Consider the following 18666-nt stretch of genomic DNA (forward strand, 5'->3'; position numbering starts at 1 on the left):
GCACTGACCCTCCGACAGTGCGGCGCTCCCTCTGCACTGACCCTCCGACAGTGCGGCGCTCCCTCTGCACTGACCCTCTGACAGTGCACCGCTCCCTCAGTACTGAGCCTCCGACAGTGCGGCGCTCCCTCTGCATTGACCCTCCGACAGTGCGGCGCTCCCTCTGCACTGACCCTCCGACAGTGCACCGCTCCCTCAGTACTGACCCTCCGACAGCGCGGCGCTCCCTCTGCACTGACCCTCCGACAGTGCGGCGCTCCCTCTGCACTGACCCTCCGACAGTGCGGCTCTCCCTCTGCACTGACCCCCCGACAGTGCGGCGCTCCCTCTGCACTGACCCCCCCGACAGTGCGGCGCTCCCTCTGCACTGACCCCCCCGACAGTGCGGCGCTCCCTCTGCACTGACCCCCCCGACAGTGCGGCGCTCCCTCTGCACTGCCTTGGAACTATCAGCCTGGATTATGGGTTGAAGTCTCTGAAATGAGATTTGAATCCACAACGTTTGGACCTTAAAGTGAGAATGCTCCCACTGAGCCCTGACTGACACCTTGCACGAGATCAAAATGGAATTGAGAAGATGATGTTTGTTAGGTCACTTCCCCCCTTGCCCCCCCTCCCCCACTCTTCCTCTCCCTGTCCCCTAACCCCTCACCTTTATGCAATGCCTTCTCTGTCCTACAGTGCCAGTATAGCATCCTGGATTCTGGAATTCTCTGGCAATATTGACTCTATGATGTTTCAATATAACAGCATAATATTACAGGACACCTGGAGCTAATGTTAAAATGCAGGATTAGATTGGACAAGATGAAAGAGGTGGGAGCATGGTGGGTAACTGAGATTAAGCTATTGGTACGTATGGAGGTTTTATTGCAGCATGGACTGGAAGGGCCAAAGGGTCTGCTTCTGTGTTGTACACTCGATGTACTTCTCTGTCCCTGAGCTGTGCTGCCCAAAGCTTCCATGGCTGAGTTAAGTAGGAGACTAGTTTGTGAAGCGGATATAAAGAGTCTGCAAAGGGACATTGCTTCAGTGAGTCGCCAAAAATCTGGCAGATAGAGTACAATGTGGGAAAATGTGAACTTGTTCACTTTGGCAGGAAGAATAGAAAAGCAGCAAATTATTTAAATGGAGATTGATTGCAGAACTCTGAGGTACAGAGGGATCTGGGTGTCCTGGTACATGAATCAGGAAAAGTTAGTGTGCAGGTACAGCAGTTACGAAGGCATATGGAATGTTGGCAATTATTGCAAGTGGGAATAGAATACAAAAGTAGGGATGTTTTCCGACAATTATACAGGGCATTGGTGAGACCACATCTGGAGTACAGTATACAGTTTTGGTCTCCTTATTTAAGAAAGGATATAAATGCATTAGAAACAGTTCAGAGAAGGTTTACTGGACTGATTCCTGCCATGAGGGGGTTATCTTATGGGGAAAGGTTGGACAGATTGGGCCTGTACCCATTGGAGTTTAGAAGTTTGAGAGGTGATCTTATTGAAACATAGGATCCTGAGGGGACTTGACAGGGTGGATGCTGAGAGGATGTTTCCCCTTATGGGAGAGACTAGAACGAGGGGGCACAGTTTATAAATAAGGGCTTTCCATTTAAGACAGAAATGAGGAGAAATATTTTCTCTGACCATTAGTCTGTGGAACTCTTCCCCAGGGAGTGGTGGAGGCAGAGTCATTGAATATATTTAAGGCTGAGTTAGATTGATTCTTGAGTAACAATGGAGTCAAAGGTTATAGGGGTAGACAGGAGAGTAGAGTCCACAGTCAGATCAGCCATGATCTTATCAAATGGTGGAGCAGGCTCGAGGGGCTGAATGCCTTGTTCCTGCTCCTAATTCATATGTTCATGTGTCATGATCCCCTCAGATCAGAATTGAGGAGAGATGCTGGTTTCTGGGTGACCAGCAGAGAGCAGTGTTTGCCAGGATTACTGTGTTACTGATGTTGCTGACTCTGTTCTGTTCAGGTGTGTGGGCTCGGGCACTGGGAGCATTGGCAGGAGTCAATGTCCCACTCATCGGCATGCGCCATGCATATGTGGTAACAGAACGGATTGAAGGTATCCAGGTAGGTGACAACACTGGGGCGGGGTGGGGGAAGGGGGAGTCGGGGGAGTGCAGCTGAACTGTCCTGTGATTTTGTGTTAGTGTTTATTTAGTGTTCTGGTTATGTAACAGTGATCGGATCCAGCTGGAGGTTTGGTTTGAATATATTTATATACTGCACTCCGGAACACAACCAGCTTTCACCCCTGCTTTCCTCTTCTGAAGGCACTGACTCCTTCTGGGGTACAGGCTCCATTGGCGTTCAGTTTCTCATTGATCAGCCACTCTTCATATAGTGGCATCAGCAAGCTGTTTAACTGTGGAAGGCATCGCAGCCAATCCAACCTTGTCCTGACCCAACATCAGACTCACTTTGCAGCAGGTGTCACTGGACAGTAATCGGAGTGGCAGTGGTCACTGTTACCCCTTCCTCACTGAGGGGAAAAAAAGACTTGCATTTTTATATCACCTTTCATCAACCGAAGATGTCCCAAAGCATTTCACAACCAATGCAGTACTTTTTAAAATGTAATCACAGGAATGATGCAGGAATCCACTGTGGGCACTACAGTTACCATCAGTCCTCCCTCAATAAGAGCAGTGCAGCCTGTTTCAACCTCCCCTTGCACAGAGATCCTAATCGGAATGTTCACAGTGCACAGTTCAAAATCAAATCATCACTCCCAGTGAGAACTCATGTGTACTACTGAAGAGAAAATGTAGAGGGAGCTTTACTCTGTATCTAACCCTGTGCTGTACCTGTCCTGGGAGTGCTTGATGGGGACAGTGTAGAGGAAACTTTATTTTGTATCTAACCCCGTGCTGTACCTGTTCCGGAAGTGTTTGATGGGGACAGTGTAGAGGAAGCTCTATTTTGTATCTAACCCTGTGCTGTACATGTTTGGGAGTGTTTGATGGGGACAGTGTAGAGGGAACTTTACTCTGTATCTAACCTCGTGCTGTACCTGTCCTGGGAGTGTTTGATGGGGACAGTGTAGGGGGAGCTTTACTCTGTATCTAACACCGTGCTGGACCTGTCCTGGGAGTGTTTGATGGGGACAGTGTAGAGGGAACTTTACTCTGTATCTATCCCTGTGTTGTACCTGTCCTGGGAGTGTTTGATGGGGACAGTGTAGAGGGAGCTTTACTCTGTATCTAACCCCATGCTGTACCTGTTCTGGGAGTGTTTGATGGGGACAGTGTAAGGGGAGCTTTGCTCTGTATCTAACCCCGTGCTGTACCTGTCCTGGGAGTGTTTGATGGGGACAGTGTAGAGGGAGCTTTACTATTTTTTTAAAAACTCCTGTTCCAAGCACCCATTCTATGTTTTGTTTTCGCTCCCAGAATATGCCGAACGTTCGGGATCATGACAGCTCTGTATATCTCCGTCTCCAAGGCGATGCCCTGTCTGTTGGTGGATATGAGCCAAACCCACACTTCTGGGAAGAGGTAAGAGGATTGAGCTGAAACAAACTGGGACTCAGTAGAATGAGATGGGGTTGGACCCTATGGACTCAGTCACACAGGATGTCTTTTGTAAACTTTCACATTTTACTTGTGGGCTGTGGGAGGAGATCACATGTCAGCGCAGCAGAAAGCAAGGTGTTTATAAAGCAGAAAACAGTCGGGTTAAGGGTAATTACTCAGAATAGCAAAAAGTGAGAAGTGGAATTCCTCATGGATCTCTTCTGGGACAAGTGTTCACAGTTTGCATAAACAAGCTGGACTCACAAATCGGACTTATAATTTCTAAATGTGCAGATGACACCAATGGGGGGATGTAGTTAACACTGAGGAGGATTATATAAAAATAAAGTTTTTGCTGTTGATTGTATCAAAATGTAAGATCTTAATAAACTTGCAGAATGGCTGTGTAATTCACAAATCACCTTGAATATGGGCTAGAGTGAGATAGTACAGTTTGACAGGAAGAATCAGGAGGTCACATACACTTTGGAAATGACAAGTCTAAATGGGGTCAAGAGCAGACAGTTCTGGGGCACTGATACACAAATCACAAAATAGCAACATGGACTAATAAGGTTATAAAAAAACAAACACTACAGTTTGTTCCTAGAGGGATGGAATTAAAAAGCAGAGAAATCACAATAAACTTAGGAACATAGGAGCAGGAGTAGACCATTCGGCCCCTTGAGCCTGCTCCTCTGTTCAATAAGATCATGGCTGATTTGGTTGTGGTCTCAGCTCCACTTCCCTTTCTGCCCCATAACCATAACCCTTGACTCCTTTGCCTAACAAGAATCTGTCCAACTCTGCCTCGAATAAATTCAAAGAGCCAGCCTCCACTGCTTTCTGGGGAAGACAATTCCACACACCAGCAAAGGTTCCTCCTCATCTCTGTCTTAAAAGGGAGACCTCTTGCTTTTAAACTGTGCCCCCTGGTTCTAATCTCTCCCACAAGGAGAAACATCCTTTCAGCGTCCACCCTGTCAAGTCCCCTCAGGATCATATATGTTTCAATAAGATCACCTCTCATTCTTCTAAACTCCAATGGGTACAGGACCAACCTGCTCACCCTTTCTTCATGAGACAAGCCTTCCATCCCAGGAATGAGTCCAGTGAATCTTCTCTGAACTGCTTCTAAAGCAATTATATATTTTTTAAATAAGGAGACCCAAACTGCACACAGTACTCTGGATGTGGTCTCACCAAGGCCCTGTACAGCTGCAATAAAACTTCCCTACTTTTATATTCCATTCCCCTTGCAATAAACGGCAACATTCCATTGCTCTTCCTAATCACTCACTGTACTGCATCCCAACTTCATGTGATCCATGTACCAGGACATCCAGATCCCTCTGTGCCTCAGAGTTCTGCAATCTCTCTCCATTTAAATTATTTGCTGTTTTTCTATTCTTCCTGCCAAAGTGGACAAGTTCACATTTCCCACATTATTCTCCATCTGCCAAATTTTTGCCCACTCACTTAACCTGTCTATGTCCCTTTGCAGACTCTCTACCTCCTCTTGACAATTTACTTTCCCACCAATCTTTGTGTCATCAGCAAATTTAGCGACCATACATTCAGCCCCTTCATCTAAGTCATTGATATAGATTGTAAATAGTTGAGGTCCCAGCACTGATCCCTCTGGCACTCCACAAGTTACATCTTGCCAATCCAAAAAAGGACCTATTTATCCCTACTCTCTACTTCCTGTTAGTTAACCAATCCTTTATCCATGCTAATATGTTACCCCCACACCATGTGCTCCTATCTTGTATAGTAACCTTTGATGTGGCAGCTTATCAACTGCCTTTCTGGAAATCCAAGTCCACCACATTTACAGATTCCCCTTTATCTACCTTGAGTGTTGCTTTGTCGAAAAATCTCGAACAGATCAGTTACACATGATTTCTCTTTCACAAAACCATGTTGGCTCTGCCTGATCAAATCATGATTATGTAAGTATCCTGCTTTAACCTCTTTAATTATGGATTCTAGCACCTTCCCTACGACAGAGGTTAGGCTAACTAAAAAGTTTCTCCTCATGTCTCCATTATCACAGGAAGGAGAAAGTGTCGATTCCAATAAGTGCTTATTGTGGAAGAATGAGTCCAAAGCTAGACTTTTACCTCGAGCAGGTTTATTCTTAAGGCAGCTCTCCAGAGTAATGGACTCTCCTAGTCCCTTCCACCCAAGAGTCTTACAGCTGTACCCATTTATAGGTGAACGAAAGCCCATCACCTGTTTCAACAATGCAGTTGCCTTAACAAAATAATTGATATAAAATGTAAGTACCAGTCAACAGGAAGATTGTTATTGGGCCTTGACAATGTGATTACTGATAGATTGACAGAAAGGAATAGAAGGATATGGTGACAGGGTGAGATGAAGACGGGTGGGAGGAGACTCATGTGGAGCATAAATACCACTGCGGATCAGATGGGCGGAATGGCCTGATTGAGTTGTAAATATTGTGTAAAGTCTGTGGGTAGAATCCATTAATAAGGGAAAGTGTGCATTGGCTGTAGGAGGTGTGACCTTGTTGCTTTGGGCCCATTTTCCTTCGATTCTGATTTTCTTGTGTTTTGTTGCAGGTATCAGATAAATTTGCCTTCAGCCTCTTTGACCTGGATTGGGACATTTTCACTCAGTTGATTGAAGGAGCTATCAATCGTATCCCTGCTTTGGAGACCACGGGGGTGAAGTCGACTGTGTGTGGCCCAGGTACAGAGGAGCTCAACACCAGAGCAGTGAGGATCTGGCTTGAGGGTGGTCTGACATCTGCTTGTAATATAGTTTTCCAAGCTTCCCCATGTGCTCCCTGTCCAGTGTGAGCCCAGCTGTAACTCTCACTTACATTATTTCCCTTCTACCTTGGATCCTAAGGCCCCTGCACCCAACCTCAGCTGATTGTTGGGTAACTCAACAGAGACCAGGATCGCAACCTTGGATCTTTCCGGGTCTGTTTGACTCAAGACCTCAATGTCCCAGTGGGAGCTTAGAGAAATTAGAGGCAGGAGTTTTGCTTTTGTCCTTTACTGAGCCAATGGGCTTCAGTTACACTCCCGTCATGGGGGACATTTCTCCAGTGTATGGTAGGCAGTCTTTGTGTTGATCAGGTTTATGGCCTATAGCTGATTCTAAATGCACAGGAATGGCTGTAGATTGAAAGAATTCTTTCTCCCCCGGGCCATAGGAGATGGTTCACAACCTTAAATGGTGCTGCTCCATCTCTGGTGTGGAGGGCAAAGTCTGAATTGTGATTGCACCGAAGGTGAGTACAGATTTCGAACTCAAGCTCAACTGAGATTGCCAACAATGCCAAGCTCCAGTTAATGGAGCTGATTGCTTGTAGTGAGTTGATGGAGGTATGTAATTGCTGGGTTAGAGGGCGGCCCGCGTTGTACGCGATCGCCGGGGGCAGCCCGCGTTGTACGCGATCGCCGGGGGCGGCCCGCGTTGTACGCGATCGCCGGGGGCGGCCCGCGTCGCACGTGATCGCCGGGGGAGCGGCCCGCATTGTACGCGATCGCCAGGGGGTGGCCCGCGTCGCACACGATTGCCGGGGGCGGCCCGCGTCGCACGCGATCGCCGGGGGTGGTCTTCGTTCCTTGTAATTTATCCCTGTTTTTCGAGTTTATGATCTTCTACTTCAATATCAGGGAATGTGTTGACTCTCCTTTTGAGATGGGGAGAGTGGTTAAAGTTTCTCGACAGTACTGTCTCTTTGTAAAAGCCTGACTTTATTCTAGAAGCTGATAACTGTCTGAGTAAGTACCACATGGACTGCAGCGGTTCAAGAAGGCAGCTCAATTAGGGATGGGCAACAAGGGCAATTAGGGATGGGCAATAAATACTGGCCCAGCCAGCGAAGCCCACATCCTGGGAATGAATAAAAATGAAAAGAAAGAGATAATCTTATCCTGCCCCTGGAGTGCCAAGTTGAGAGTTTTTGATGCTGCATGATATCAGTGAGAAATGTCAGATCCTGCATCCATCCCATCACCTTCCAGCTGTGAGCAGGACCTTTTCTTTAAGAAAAGCAATGATCGGCTCCAACAGTTCCACAAACCTGTTCAAGACATTGCTGGCTGACAACTACCTCAGTGCAGTAGAAAGAGATGTCGTCAGGCTTGTCTTCGAGATCCAGCTCTCCAGTAAAATTACTGAACTGTCAGTGAGGCTTCCCGTTTGAGCAGATGAAATTGACAATTCCAAGGACTGTTTTCCTAATCTGGCTGCTAGATGTTCACGATGAGTGATGCAATGAATAGGGAGAAACTCTGGAAATTTGGGATCACTTTTCAAGAGCACTATTAAGCCTGCATGTTTCCCCACCATTGTGGGTGCTCCGTCCTTTGCAGCACTGATGAGTTTATTCCGCGGTACATCAGCTTTTGTCAACACTACATCAAGTGCCTCCTTTATGTCAACACCATGAGTTGTTTCTTTTAGGGCCACTAAGTCCAACATTCCTTCCTTCAAAATTACATGCGAGGAAACATAGCGAACAAATATCGGCAGTTGTGGGTTGTCTTGTATGCCTGTGGATTCATCAAGAGCTCAGCCGAATGCTAGAGAATTCTTCAGGTCATGTTGTATCTTGCTTGCTACATTAGCACTGATCTAGGAGATACACCTCTCTGTAGTGTGGTGTGAAATTGGAATTTGTTTCAGTAGTCACTGAAGTTTTGTGATCTTTGGATCCAAAACTACAACAAATTCAGCAGTATTCTTCTTAAGAAATTCTCCATTAGGATATGGACTTTTAGCACCAGTAAGATTCCATACCATAACAAAGCTGGTTTCGATTCTTGTCAGCTTCCTTACTGAACGTTGAAAGTAGTGTCTGCTGGCTATTTTAACATGGTTAACTTGTTTTTCTGCATTTCTGATTTCGGAGGATACTCTGTGACAAACTGTTTTTGTGATTCGTTACGTAGTGATGTTTCAAGTCACTGGTTTTGTAGTGAGTGAGTGATGCATTGCAGATGGGGCAAATAGGCTTCCTGCCTTTCGTGGTGAATGCAAAATCTTCCTCCCATTCTGGCTTAAATTTTCTATTTTCATCTTCAGGCTTTCGCTTCTCACAATCTGACAATGTCATTTCCGTTCACAAATTTTCCATTTAAACCTGCATTTTTTTCCCTCCTGAACCTTCCAGGCTTCAGGAAACGGCCGCTGGGAGTCACCAGGCCCCACGTGGGGAAAGTACAAAAGAGATCTCGTGACTGCTGGAACAAATTGCTAAATAGGAGGAAGGTTAAGAAGATCAATGATTCGCTCCAGCACTGTTGTAAGATTCCTTTTGTAGTTTCCCATGGGTGCTACACAAGGCCGTGCCAGTCTGAAAGACAGGACTGCATTTACCAACGAAGGATGTTATGTTGTTTCTGTTTGGACTGGCTACACAATCCCCAAATGTTTCAGGGTCGGTGAAGTGAACCCTGTAAATGCAACAGAACCTCAACATATACCTTATAAAACAAATGTAAAAACCTTTTTTAAAAAAAAAAAAATGCATTGGCAACTGCTCTTTGCTGTGGATTTTTTTTTTAAAAATCGCCTTGCAATGAAACCTCATCTTTGGCTGAACTGAATGGGGATTTTTAAAAATGTGATATTAAATCTGAAACGAGCAATAGTGATAGTGCACGGGAGCATTTCTTTTCAACTGGCCCTCTGAAAGTTTATAATAAAAACTGGGTTCCTCCTTTCTTTGATATTGTTAGGGGCATTAAAAACCGAAAAACCAAAAAGATACAATTATTAACCTGGCCTCTGTCACCTGCCCTCAGGGTGAGATGGTCGGAGTGACCTGGAATGGATGGGAGGTTAAAAATGAAGCAACTGACAGCAGAGCGAGGGAAAAAAAATCTTCATTTATAATCCAGTCAAACCAACCAGCTCAATTTTAACCATTAAACATCCATTCCCTGTGAACAAACCCTTTCTAATCCCCCTCTCTTTCCTGAAATAGCCCCCCTCCCCCTATCCCCACAAGCAAATTGCTCTGCCCCTATCTAATTCCCCACCCTATGAACAGACCCTGTTTAAAAACCACATAGCACCCCCACCGAGGACAGACGCTGGGCTAGACTATGACTCGATGCAGTTGTGTAAACCGAGTGTTTGTGAATCGACTGTCCAGAAGATGTGAAGAAACAGCTAGGAACATGGAGAGAGGTGCAGAGATGGAGTTGCAGGAAGTGATAGATAGAAATCTCTGGAATTACATTGAGCTCTTTGGAGCTGTGGGTCTCAACGTTATTACATTTGAGTGTCCCCCAGGCCTCGCCTCTTGTAAAAATTTCACAGATGTATTAAACACTGATGATTCCTCTCTGTCCCTCCCAATCACTGCCCCACCACTCCCCACATACCCACTCAGTCCAGGATTGGTGTTGTTTGCACGTTAATCATTAACAGTGAACCTTCCACTTCTAGCACAGTCACCTCCTATGCTCTCTGTCTCACGCGCGCTCCCCCACTTGCGCTCTGGCACGCGCTCCCTCACTTGCGCTCTCGCTCGCGCGCCCCCTCACTTGCGCTCTCACACGCACTCCCTCGCTTGCGCTCTCATTCGCTCTTGCGTTCTCTCTCTGTCTTAAACAGAATAGCACTGTAAAAGCCCAGGATACATGCTGTCAATTACACAGTCATTCTCTTCGCAACATTTCAGTAGAGAGCAAAATCAATTATAGACCAAGGCTTAAAAGATTAAGACACAGTTACCTCCACCTTGTGTAATCTCTCTCACTCTGTTTCTTTATCCCTGTCTCTCAGTTCCTCACCCTCCCTTGTTCCTTCTCATTTCTCTCCCTTCCTATCTCATTTGCATCTCTCTCTGTTCTGGGTGTGACCTCATAAATATACTGTGAAATATTTCTGTTAGACCTTTAATCATACCAAATTTCTGTATTTGTCTTGTTTTCAATTAATAGAGATAGAGAGTGAGCTGAGGGGAGGTAAAGTGACAGAGAGATCCCCTGCCCATCAGATCTGCAGTAAACTGAATTCCACATATCTCATTTAGGCTTTACACAGACTCAGGGCATTAACTTTAAGCCTTTCTGAGTACTTTGAGGATATCTCCTCTTGCGCTGTTGTCAGTCACTTCACTCTTACCAGCTCACTCTGAGGGCAGGTGACAGAGGTCAGCTGTCCACTCATGTTCATCCTAATTCTGTTTCTGTCCTCCCCTCCTATCTGTTTTCTTCAAATAAAGGTTTTATTTGCTTTCACAATTCAACTCACTCGCTTTTACATTAAATAAATCTAAATAAGATGTGAATGGTTATGCTGTCTGCTATTTATCAGTCTGTTGCTTTCTTTCTATTTCACTCGTGCTGTGAATGGAATGGCTGGGATTTTGAATCAGAGTTAAAACTGCTCTCCAGTTCGAACCCACCTCCCACCAAAGCTCAATTAGCTAGTTTCACAGCAAAGGGAAGAGCCGCACTCTGTGTTGAACAACTCCATGTACGGTTTGGCCACCCTTGTTATAGACGATCGCCGGGGGCGGCCTCTGTTATACACGATCGCCGGGTGCGGCCTGTGTTGGACACGATCGCCAGGGGCAGACTGTGTTGCACAAGATTGCCGGGGGCGGCCTGTGTTGTACACGATCGCCGGGGGCGGCCTGTGTTGTACACGATCGCCGGGGGCGGCCTGTGTTATACACGATCGCCGGGGGCAGACTGTGTTGCACAAGATCGCCGGGGGCGGCCTGTGTTGTACACGATCGCCGGGGGCGGCCTATGTTGTACACGATCGCCGGGGGCGGCCTATGTTGTACAAGATCGCCGGGGGCGGCCTGTGTTGTACACGATCGCCGGGGGCGGCCTGTGTTGTACACGATCGCCGGGGGCGGCCTGTGTTATACACGATCGCCGGGGGCGGCCTATGTTGTACACGATCGCCCGGGGCGGCCTGTGTTGTCCACGATCGCCCGGGGCGGCCTGTGTTGGACACGATCGCCGGGGGTGGCCTGTGTTGGACATGATCGCCGGGGGCGGCCTGTGTTGGACACGATCGCCGGGGGCGGCCTGTGTTGGACACGATCGCCGGGGGCGGCCTATGTCGTACACGATCGCCGGGGGTGGCCTGTGTTGCACACGATCGCCGGGGGCGGCCTGTGTTGGACACGATCGCCGGGGGTGGCCTGTGTTGCACACCATCACCGAGGGTGGCCTGTGTTGTACACGATCGCCGGGGGCGGCCTGTGTTATACACGATTGCCGGGGGCGGCCTGTGTTGTACACGATTGCCGGGGGCGGCCTGTGTTGTACACGATTGCCGGGGGCGGCCTGTGTTATACACGATTGCCGGGGGCGGCCTGTGTTATACACGATCGCCGAGGGCGGCCTGTGTTGCACACGATCGCCGGGGGCGGCCTGTGTTATACACGATCGCCGGGGGCGGCCTGTGTTATACACGATTGCCGGGGGCGGCCTATTTGTACACGATTGCCGGGGGCGGCCTGTGTTATACACGATCGCCGGGGGCGGCCTGTGTTATACACGATCGCCGGGGGCGGCCTGTGTTGTGGGGGAGGGTAACGGTCCATTTTGTATACGATCGCTGGGTTGGAGCGTGTTTCTCGTACACACTGGTTTCTCATACAGTCACACTGCCATGTTTTGTAGAGTCATTCACTGCTGACCACAAGCCCCTGATGGGAGAGGCTCCCGAGCTCAGAGGCTTCTACTTGGGATGTGGATTCAACAGTGCAGGTGAGAAGGTGGATTTATTTCAGTTCCCCTCCACTTAGTGTTTCGTGCCCTGGGCTGGTCCATGTATCGGGATTTTGATCAGTGCTGGTATTTCCTGCCTCGGTCTCAATGAAAGCTGATCGACCAGGTTAAGGGTGATTTTTTTAAACAATTTTATGAGGAACTTGTATTCCTCCATGGATAGATGAGAGCACCAAGGAGAGGAAGGTAAAAAGAGCAGTTTCGCAGGACTAACAACACTGCGGCACTCCCTCAGTACTGACCCTCTGACAGTGCAGCATTCTTTCAGTACTGACCCTCTGACAGTGCAGCACTCCCTCAGTACTGACCCTCCAACAGTGCGGCACTCTCTCAGCACTGACCCTCCGCCAGTGCAGCGCTCCCTCAGTACTGACCCTCCAACAGTGCGGTGCTCCCTCAGTACTGACCCTCCAACAGTGCGGTGCTCTCTCAGCACTGACCCTCCGCCAGTGCAGCGCTCCCACAGCACTGACCCTCCGCCAGCGCAGCGCTCCCTCAGTACTGACCCTCCAACAGTGCGGTGCTCCCTCAGTACTGATCGTCTGACATTGTGGTGCTCCCTCAGTACTGACCCTCTGACAGTGCGGCACTCCCTTAGCACTGACCCTCCGACACTGCGGCACTCCCCCGGCACTGACCCGCCGACACTGTAGCACTTCCCCGGTACTGACCCTCTTAACCCACCACCTTTTAAGTCAGAGACAAGAGTGCTCCACACTTGAGTCATGGCTGACACCGAAGATTGTCGACAGGAGATCGCCTTCAGTCCCAGTGACACTTCTCTGGGATGTACATTGATGGGAAGGCGCAGTGGGAGCGCCCCTGGGTTTAGCAGCATGTTTGAGAGGCAGTGAGGAACAGTAAATTGAACCTGTGGATTTTTGCTTCTCAGGAATGATGTTGGGGGGTGGCTGTGGAAAGGAGCTCGCTCATTGGGTCATCCATGGACGACCAGAGAAGGACATGTATGGTTACGACATTTGGTAGGTGATGCATGAAAAATGATGAGCCCCTTCAACCGACAATATTTTGCCAATCTGTACCCCAGTGAGAGTCAGTGTGTGTGGGGCCCGTACCCCAGTGAGAGTCAGTGTGTGTGGGACCCGTACCCCAGTGAGAGTCAGTGTGTGTGGAACCCGTACCCCAGTGAGAGTCAGTGTGTGTGGGACCCGTACCCCAGTGAGAGTCAGTGTGTGTGGGACTCGTACCCCAGTGAGAGTCAGTGTGTGTGGAACCCGTACCTCATTGAGAGTCAGTGTGTGTGGGACCCGTACCCCAGTGAGAGTCAGTGTGTGTGGGACCCGTACCCCAGTGAGAGTCAGTGTGTGTGGGACCCGTACCCCAGTGAGAGTCAGTGTGTGTGGGGCCCGTACCCCAGTGAGAGTCAGTGTGTGTGGGACCCGTACCCCAGTGAGAGTCAGTGTGTGTGGGACCCGTACCCCAGTGAGAGTCAGTGTGTGTGGAACCCGTACCCCAGTGAGAGTCAGTGTGTGTGGAACAGGATTCATTCTAAGGGGAAATTTGTAACTAATCGTCTTCAAACCCCGTGACTAAGTGGAGTGTGAGTAATGGAATATTTACCAATACTAGGGCCTTGTGCCTGACACTATCTGCTCTGTTCAGTTGGAGCTATGATGCCCTGTAATACATTCTCTGTGCCTGGTACACCCTGTACACCCTGTTTGAAAATCTCAAAGCCAGCTTATTAGAGCCTTAGAGCTGTGCCAATCCTCTCTCTCCCTCCCTCTGTCTCCTTCCACCCTTCACTTCACTCTCTCTCTCTCTTTCTCCCCGGCCCGACTCTCTCTCTCTCCCCCGCTTGACTTTCTCTCTCTCCCCCCCCCTCAGCTCTCTCTCTCTCTCTCCCCCAGCTCAACACTATCTCTCCTTCCCCCTGCTCAACACTGCCTTTCCCCCCCCCGCTCGACTCCACCTCTCTCCCTCCACCCACCCCGCCCCCCCGCCCAGCTCGACTCTCTCTCCCTCCCTTCGCTTGCCCCTCTTCCTTAGCAACATAGGCGCATCTGAGCAGGGGCAGGCCATTTGACTCATTGAGACTGCTCCACCATTCAGTTAGATCATGGCTGTTCATCTATCTCAACCCCACTTTCCCATGCTATCTCCATATCCCCCAATGTCATTAGTCTCCAGAAATCTATCAATCTCTGTCTTGAACATGCTCAATGACTGAGCCTCCACAACCCTCTGGGAAAGAGAATTCCAAAGATTCACCACCCTCTGAGTGAAGAAATTCCTCCTCATCTCTGTCCTAAATGGCCTGCCCCTTATTCTGAGACTGTGTCCCCTGGTTCTAGCCTCACCAGCCAAGGGAAACACCCTATCCACATCTACCCTGTCACACCCTCTAAGAATTTTGTAAGTTTCGATGAGGCCACACCTCATTCTTCTAAATTCTAGAGAATACAGACCCAGTCTCCCCAATCTCTCCTCGTAGGACAATCCCACCATCCCAGGGATTAATCTGGTAAACGTCTGTTGTCCTCCCTCAATGGCAAGTATATCCTTCCTTAGATAAGGAGACCAAAACTGTACATAATACTCCGGGTGTGGTCTCACCAAGGCTCTATACAATTGCAGCAAGACATCTTTACTCCTGTACTCAAATCCCCTTATGATGAAGGCCAACACACAATTTACCTTCCTAATTGTTTGCTGCACCTGTATGCTAGCTTTTAGTGACTAATGAACAAGGACACCCAGATCCCTTTGGACATCAACACTTGCCAATTTCTCACCATTTAAGAAATACTCTGCCTTTGTTTTTTCTTTACCAGAGTGGATAGCTTCACACTTATTCACATTATATTCCATCTGCCATGTTCTAACCCATTCACTCAGCCTGTACAAGTTTTTTTTTCATTCATTCACGGGATGTGGGCTTCGCTGGCAGGGCCAGCATTTACTGCCCATCCCCAGCTGCCCTTGAGAAGGTGGTGGTGAGCTGCCTTCTTGAACTGCTACAGTCCATGTGGTGTAGGTACACCCACAGTGCTGTTAGGGAGGGAGTTCCAGGATTTTGACCCAGTGACAGTGAAGGAATGGTGATATATTTCCAAGTCAGGATGGTGAGTGACTTGGAGGGGAACTTCCAGGTGGTGGTGTTCCCATCTATCTGCTGCCCTTGTCTTTCTAGATCGTAGCAATTGTGGGTTTGGAAGGTGCTGTCCAAGGAGACTTGGAGAGTTCCTGCACTGTATCTTGTGGATGGTACACACTGCTGCTACTGTGCGTCAGTGAAGGGAGAAAATGTTTATGGATGGGGTGCCAATCAGCAGGCTGCTTTGACCTGGATGGTGTTGAGCTTCTTGAGTGTTGTGGGAGCTGCACTCATCCAGGCAAGCGGAGAGTAGTCCATTGCACTCCTGACTTGTGTCTTGCAGATGGTGGACAGTCTTTGGGGAGTCAGGAGCTGGGATACTCACCACAGGATTCCCAGCTTCTGACCTGTTCTTGTAGCCCCAGTATTTATATCGCTAGTCCAGTCCAGGTTCTGGTCAATGGTAATTCCCAGGATGTTGATAGTGGGGGATTCAGTGATGGCAATGCCATTGAACATCAAGGGGTGATGGTTAGATTCTCTCTTGTTGGAAATGGTCATTGCCTGACACTTGTGTGCTGCAAATGTTACTTGCCACTTGTCAACCCAAACCTGGATATTGTCCAGTTCTTGCTGCATTTGGACATGGACTGCTTCAGTATCTGAGGAGTCGCGAATGGTGCTGAACAATGTGCAATCATCAGCGAACATCCCAACTTCTGACCTTATGATGGAAGGAAGGTTATTGATGAAGCAGCTGAAGATGGTTGGGCCGAGGACACTACCCTGAGGAACTCCTGCAGTGATGTCCTGGAGCTGAGATGACTGACCTCCAGCAACCAGAACCATCTTCCTTTGTGCTAGGTATGACTCCAACCAGTGGAGAGTTTCCCCCCTGATTCCCATTGACTCCAGATTTGCTAGGGCTCCTTGATGCCACATTCAGTCAAATGCTGCCTTGATTCAAGGGCAGTCACTCTCACCTCACCTCCGGAAGTTCAGCTCTTTTGTCCACGTTTGAACCAAGGCTGTCATGAGGTCAAGAGCTGAGTGGTCCTGGCGGAACCCAAAATGAGCGTCAGTGAGCAGGTTATTGTTAAGCAAGTGCCGGATGATAACACTGTTGACGACCCCTTCCATTACTTTACTGATGATGGAGAATAGACTGATGGTGCGGTTATTGGCCGGGTTGGATTTGTCCTGCTTTTTGTGTACAGGACATACCTGGGCAATTTTCCACATAGCCAGGCAGACGCCAATGTTGTAGCTGTACTGGAACAGCTTGACTAGGGGGCGAGGCAAGTTCCAGAGCACAGGTCTTCAGTACTATTGCCGGAATATTGCTAGGTCCCATAGCCTTTGCAGCATCCAGTGCCTTCAGCCGTTTCTTGATATCACGTCGAGTGAATCAAATTCGCTGAAGACTGGCAGCTGTGATGCTGGGGACCTCCAGAGGAGGCCAAGATGGATCTTCCAATGGAAAATTGTTGCAAATGCTTCAGCCTTATCTTTTGCACTGCTGTGCTGGGCAACCCCATCATTGAGGATGGGGATGTTTGTGGAGCCTCTACCTCCAGTGAGTTGTTTAATTGTCCACTACCATTCACGACTGGATGTGGCAGGACTGCAGAGCTTAAATCTGACCCATTGGTTGTGGAATTGCTTAGCTCTATCACTTGCTGCTTATGCTGTTTGGCACACAAGTAGTCCTGTGTTTTAGCTTCACCAAATTGACACCTCATTTTTAGGTATACCTGGTGCTGCTCCTGGGATGCCCTCCTGCACTCTTCACTGAACCAGGGTTGATCCCCTGGCTTGATGGTAATGGTAGAGTGGGGGATGTGCCAGGTCATGAGGTTACAGATTGTGGCCGAGAACAATTCTGTAGCTGCTGATGACCCACAGCGCCCCTTGGATGCCCAGTCTTGAGTTGGTAGATCTGTTCAAAATCTATCCCATTTAGCACGGTGGTAGTGCCACACAACACGATGGAAGGTATCTTCTACGTTAAGGCGGGACTTCATCTCCACAATGACTGTGCGGTGGTCACTCCTACTGATACTGTCATGGACAGATGCATCTGCAGCAGGCAGGTTATTGAGGATGAGATATGGTAGATTTTTCCCTCTTTTTGATTCCCTCACCACCTGCCACAGATCCAGTCTAGCAGCTATATCCTTTAGGACTCAGCCAGCTCGGTCAGTAGTGGTGCTACCGAGCTACTCTTGGTGATGGACATTGATGTCCCCCACCCAGAGTACATTCTGTGCCGTTGCCACCCTCAGTGCTTCCTCCGAGTGATGTTCAACACGGAGGAGCACTGATTCATCAGCTGAAGGAGGGCGGTACATGGTAATCAGCAGGAGGTTTCCTTGCCTGTGTTTGACCTGATGCCATGAGACTACATGGGGTCTGGAGTTGATGTTGAGGACTCCCAGGGCAACTCCCTCCCGACTGTATACAACTGTGCCGCCACCTCTGCTGGGTCTGTCTTGTCAGTGGGACAGGACATACCCAGGGATGGTGATGGTGGTGCCTGGGATATTATCTGTAAGGTATAATTCTGTGAGAATGACTATGTCAGGCTTTTGCTTGACTAGTCTGTGAGACGGCTCTCCAAATTTTGGTACTAGCCCCCAGATGTTAGTAAGGAGGATTTTGCAGGGTCGACAGGGCTGAGATTGCCGTTGTCGGTTCCGGTGCCTTAGTCAATGCCAGGTGGTCCATCCGGTTTCATTCTTAATTAGTTTCAAGTGGTTTGATACAACTGAGTGGATGTAATGACCTTGTCCCTTATTACCGGCGCTACCCCACCTCCTTTTCCTTCTTGCCTATCCCTCCTGAATACCGAATATCCTTGGATATTCAGTTCCCAATCTTGGTCACCTTGTAGCCACGTCTCCATAATGGTGATTAAATCGTACCCATTTACCTCAATTTGTGCATTCAAATCATCAACCTTGCTGGGGCATTTGAAAGTCACATGTAGGCCAGGCTAGGTAAGGATGGCAGATTTCCTTCCCTAAAGCACATTTGTGTGCCAGATGGGTTTTCACGACAATTGAATATGGCTTCATGGTTACCGTCCAACCTTTAGTTCCAGATTTTTATTGATTGAATTCAAATTGCACCATCTGCCACAATGGGATTCAAACCTGGGTCCCCAGAGCATTACCCAGGGTCTCTGGATTAATCGTCCAGTGACAACACCACTACACCGCCGTCTACCCCTCCTCTTGAAGCCTCCTTTCATCCTTCTCACAACTTACATTTCCACCCAGTTTGGTGTCATCTGCAAATCTGGAAATATTACTTTTGGTCCCCACAT

At 48.6% G+C, this 18666-nt stretch overlaps 1 protein-coding gene across 3 annotated transcripts in view; it reads left to right on the forward strand.

Annotated features, from left to right (window-relative positions):
• sardh (sarcosine dehydrogenase) overlaps positions 1-18666 on the forward strand; it is a 92362-nt gene that overhangs the window by 39672 nt on the left and 34024 nt on the right. For all 3 annotated transcript variants that reach the window (XM_078550260.1, XM_078550259.1, XM_078550258.1), the window contains exons 6-10: positions 1982-2082; positions 3405-3509; positions 6119-6248; positions 12173-12259; positions 13173-13263. In XM_078550260.1, the coding sequence (XP_078406386.1) occupies positions 1982-2082; positions 3405-3509; positions 6119-6248; positions 12173-12259; positions 13173-13263 (514 nt within the window). The remainder of the gene's footprint in view (positions 1-1981; positions 2083-3404; positions 3510-6118; positions 6249-12172; positions 12260-13172; positions 13264-18666) is intronic.

The sequence above is a fragment of the Cetorhinus maximus genome, chromosome 10 (assembly GCF_964194155.1).
Source record: "Cetorhinus maximus chromosome 10, sCetMax3.hap1.1, whole genome shotgun sequence".
Classification (NCBI taxonomy): domain Eukaryota; kingdom Metazoa; phylum Chordata; class Chondrichthyes; order Lamniformes; family Cetorhinidae; genus Cetorhinus; species Cetorhinus maximus.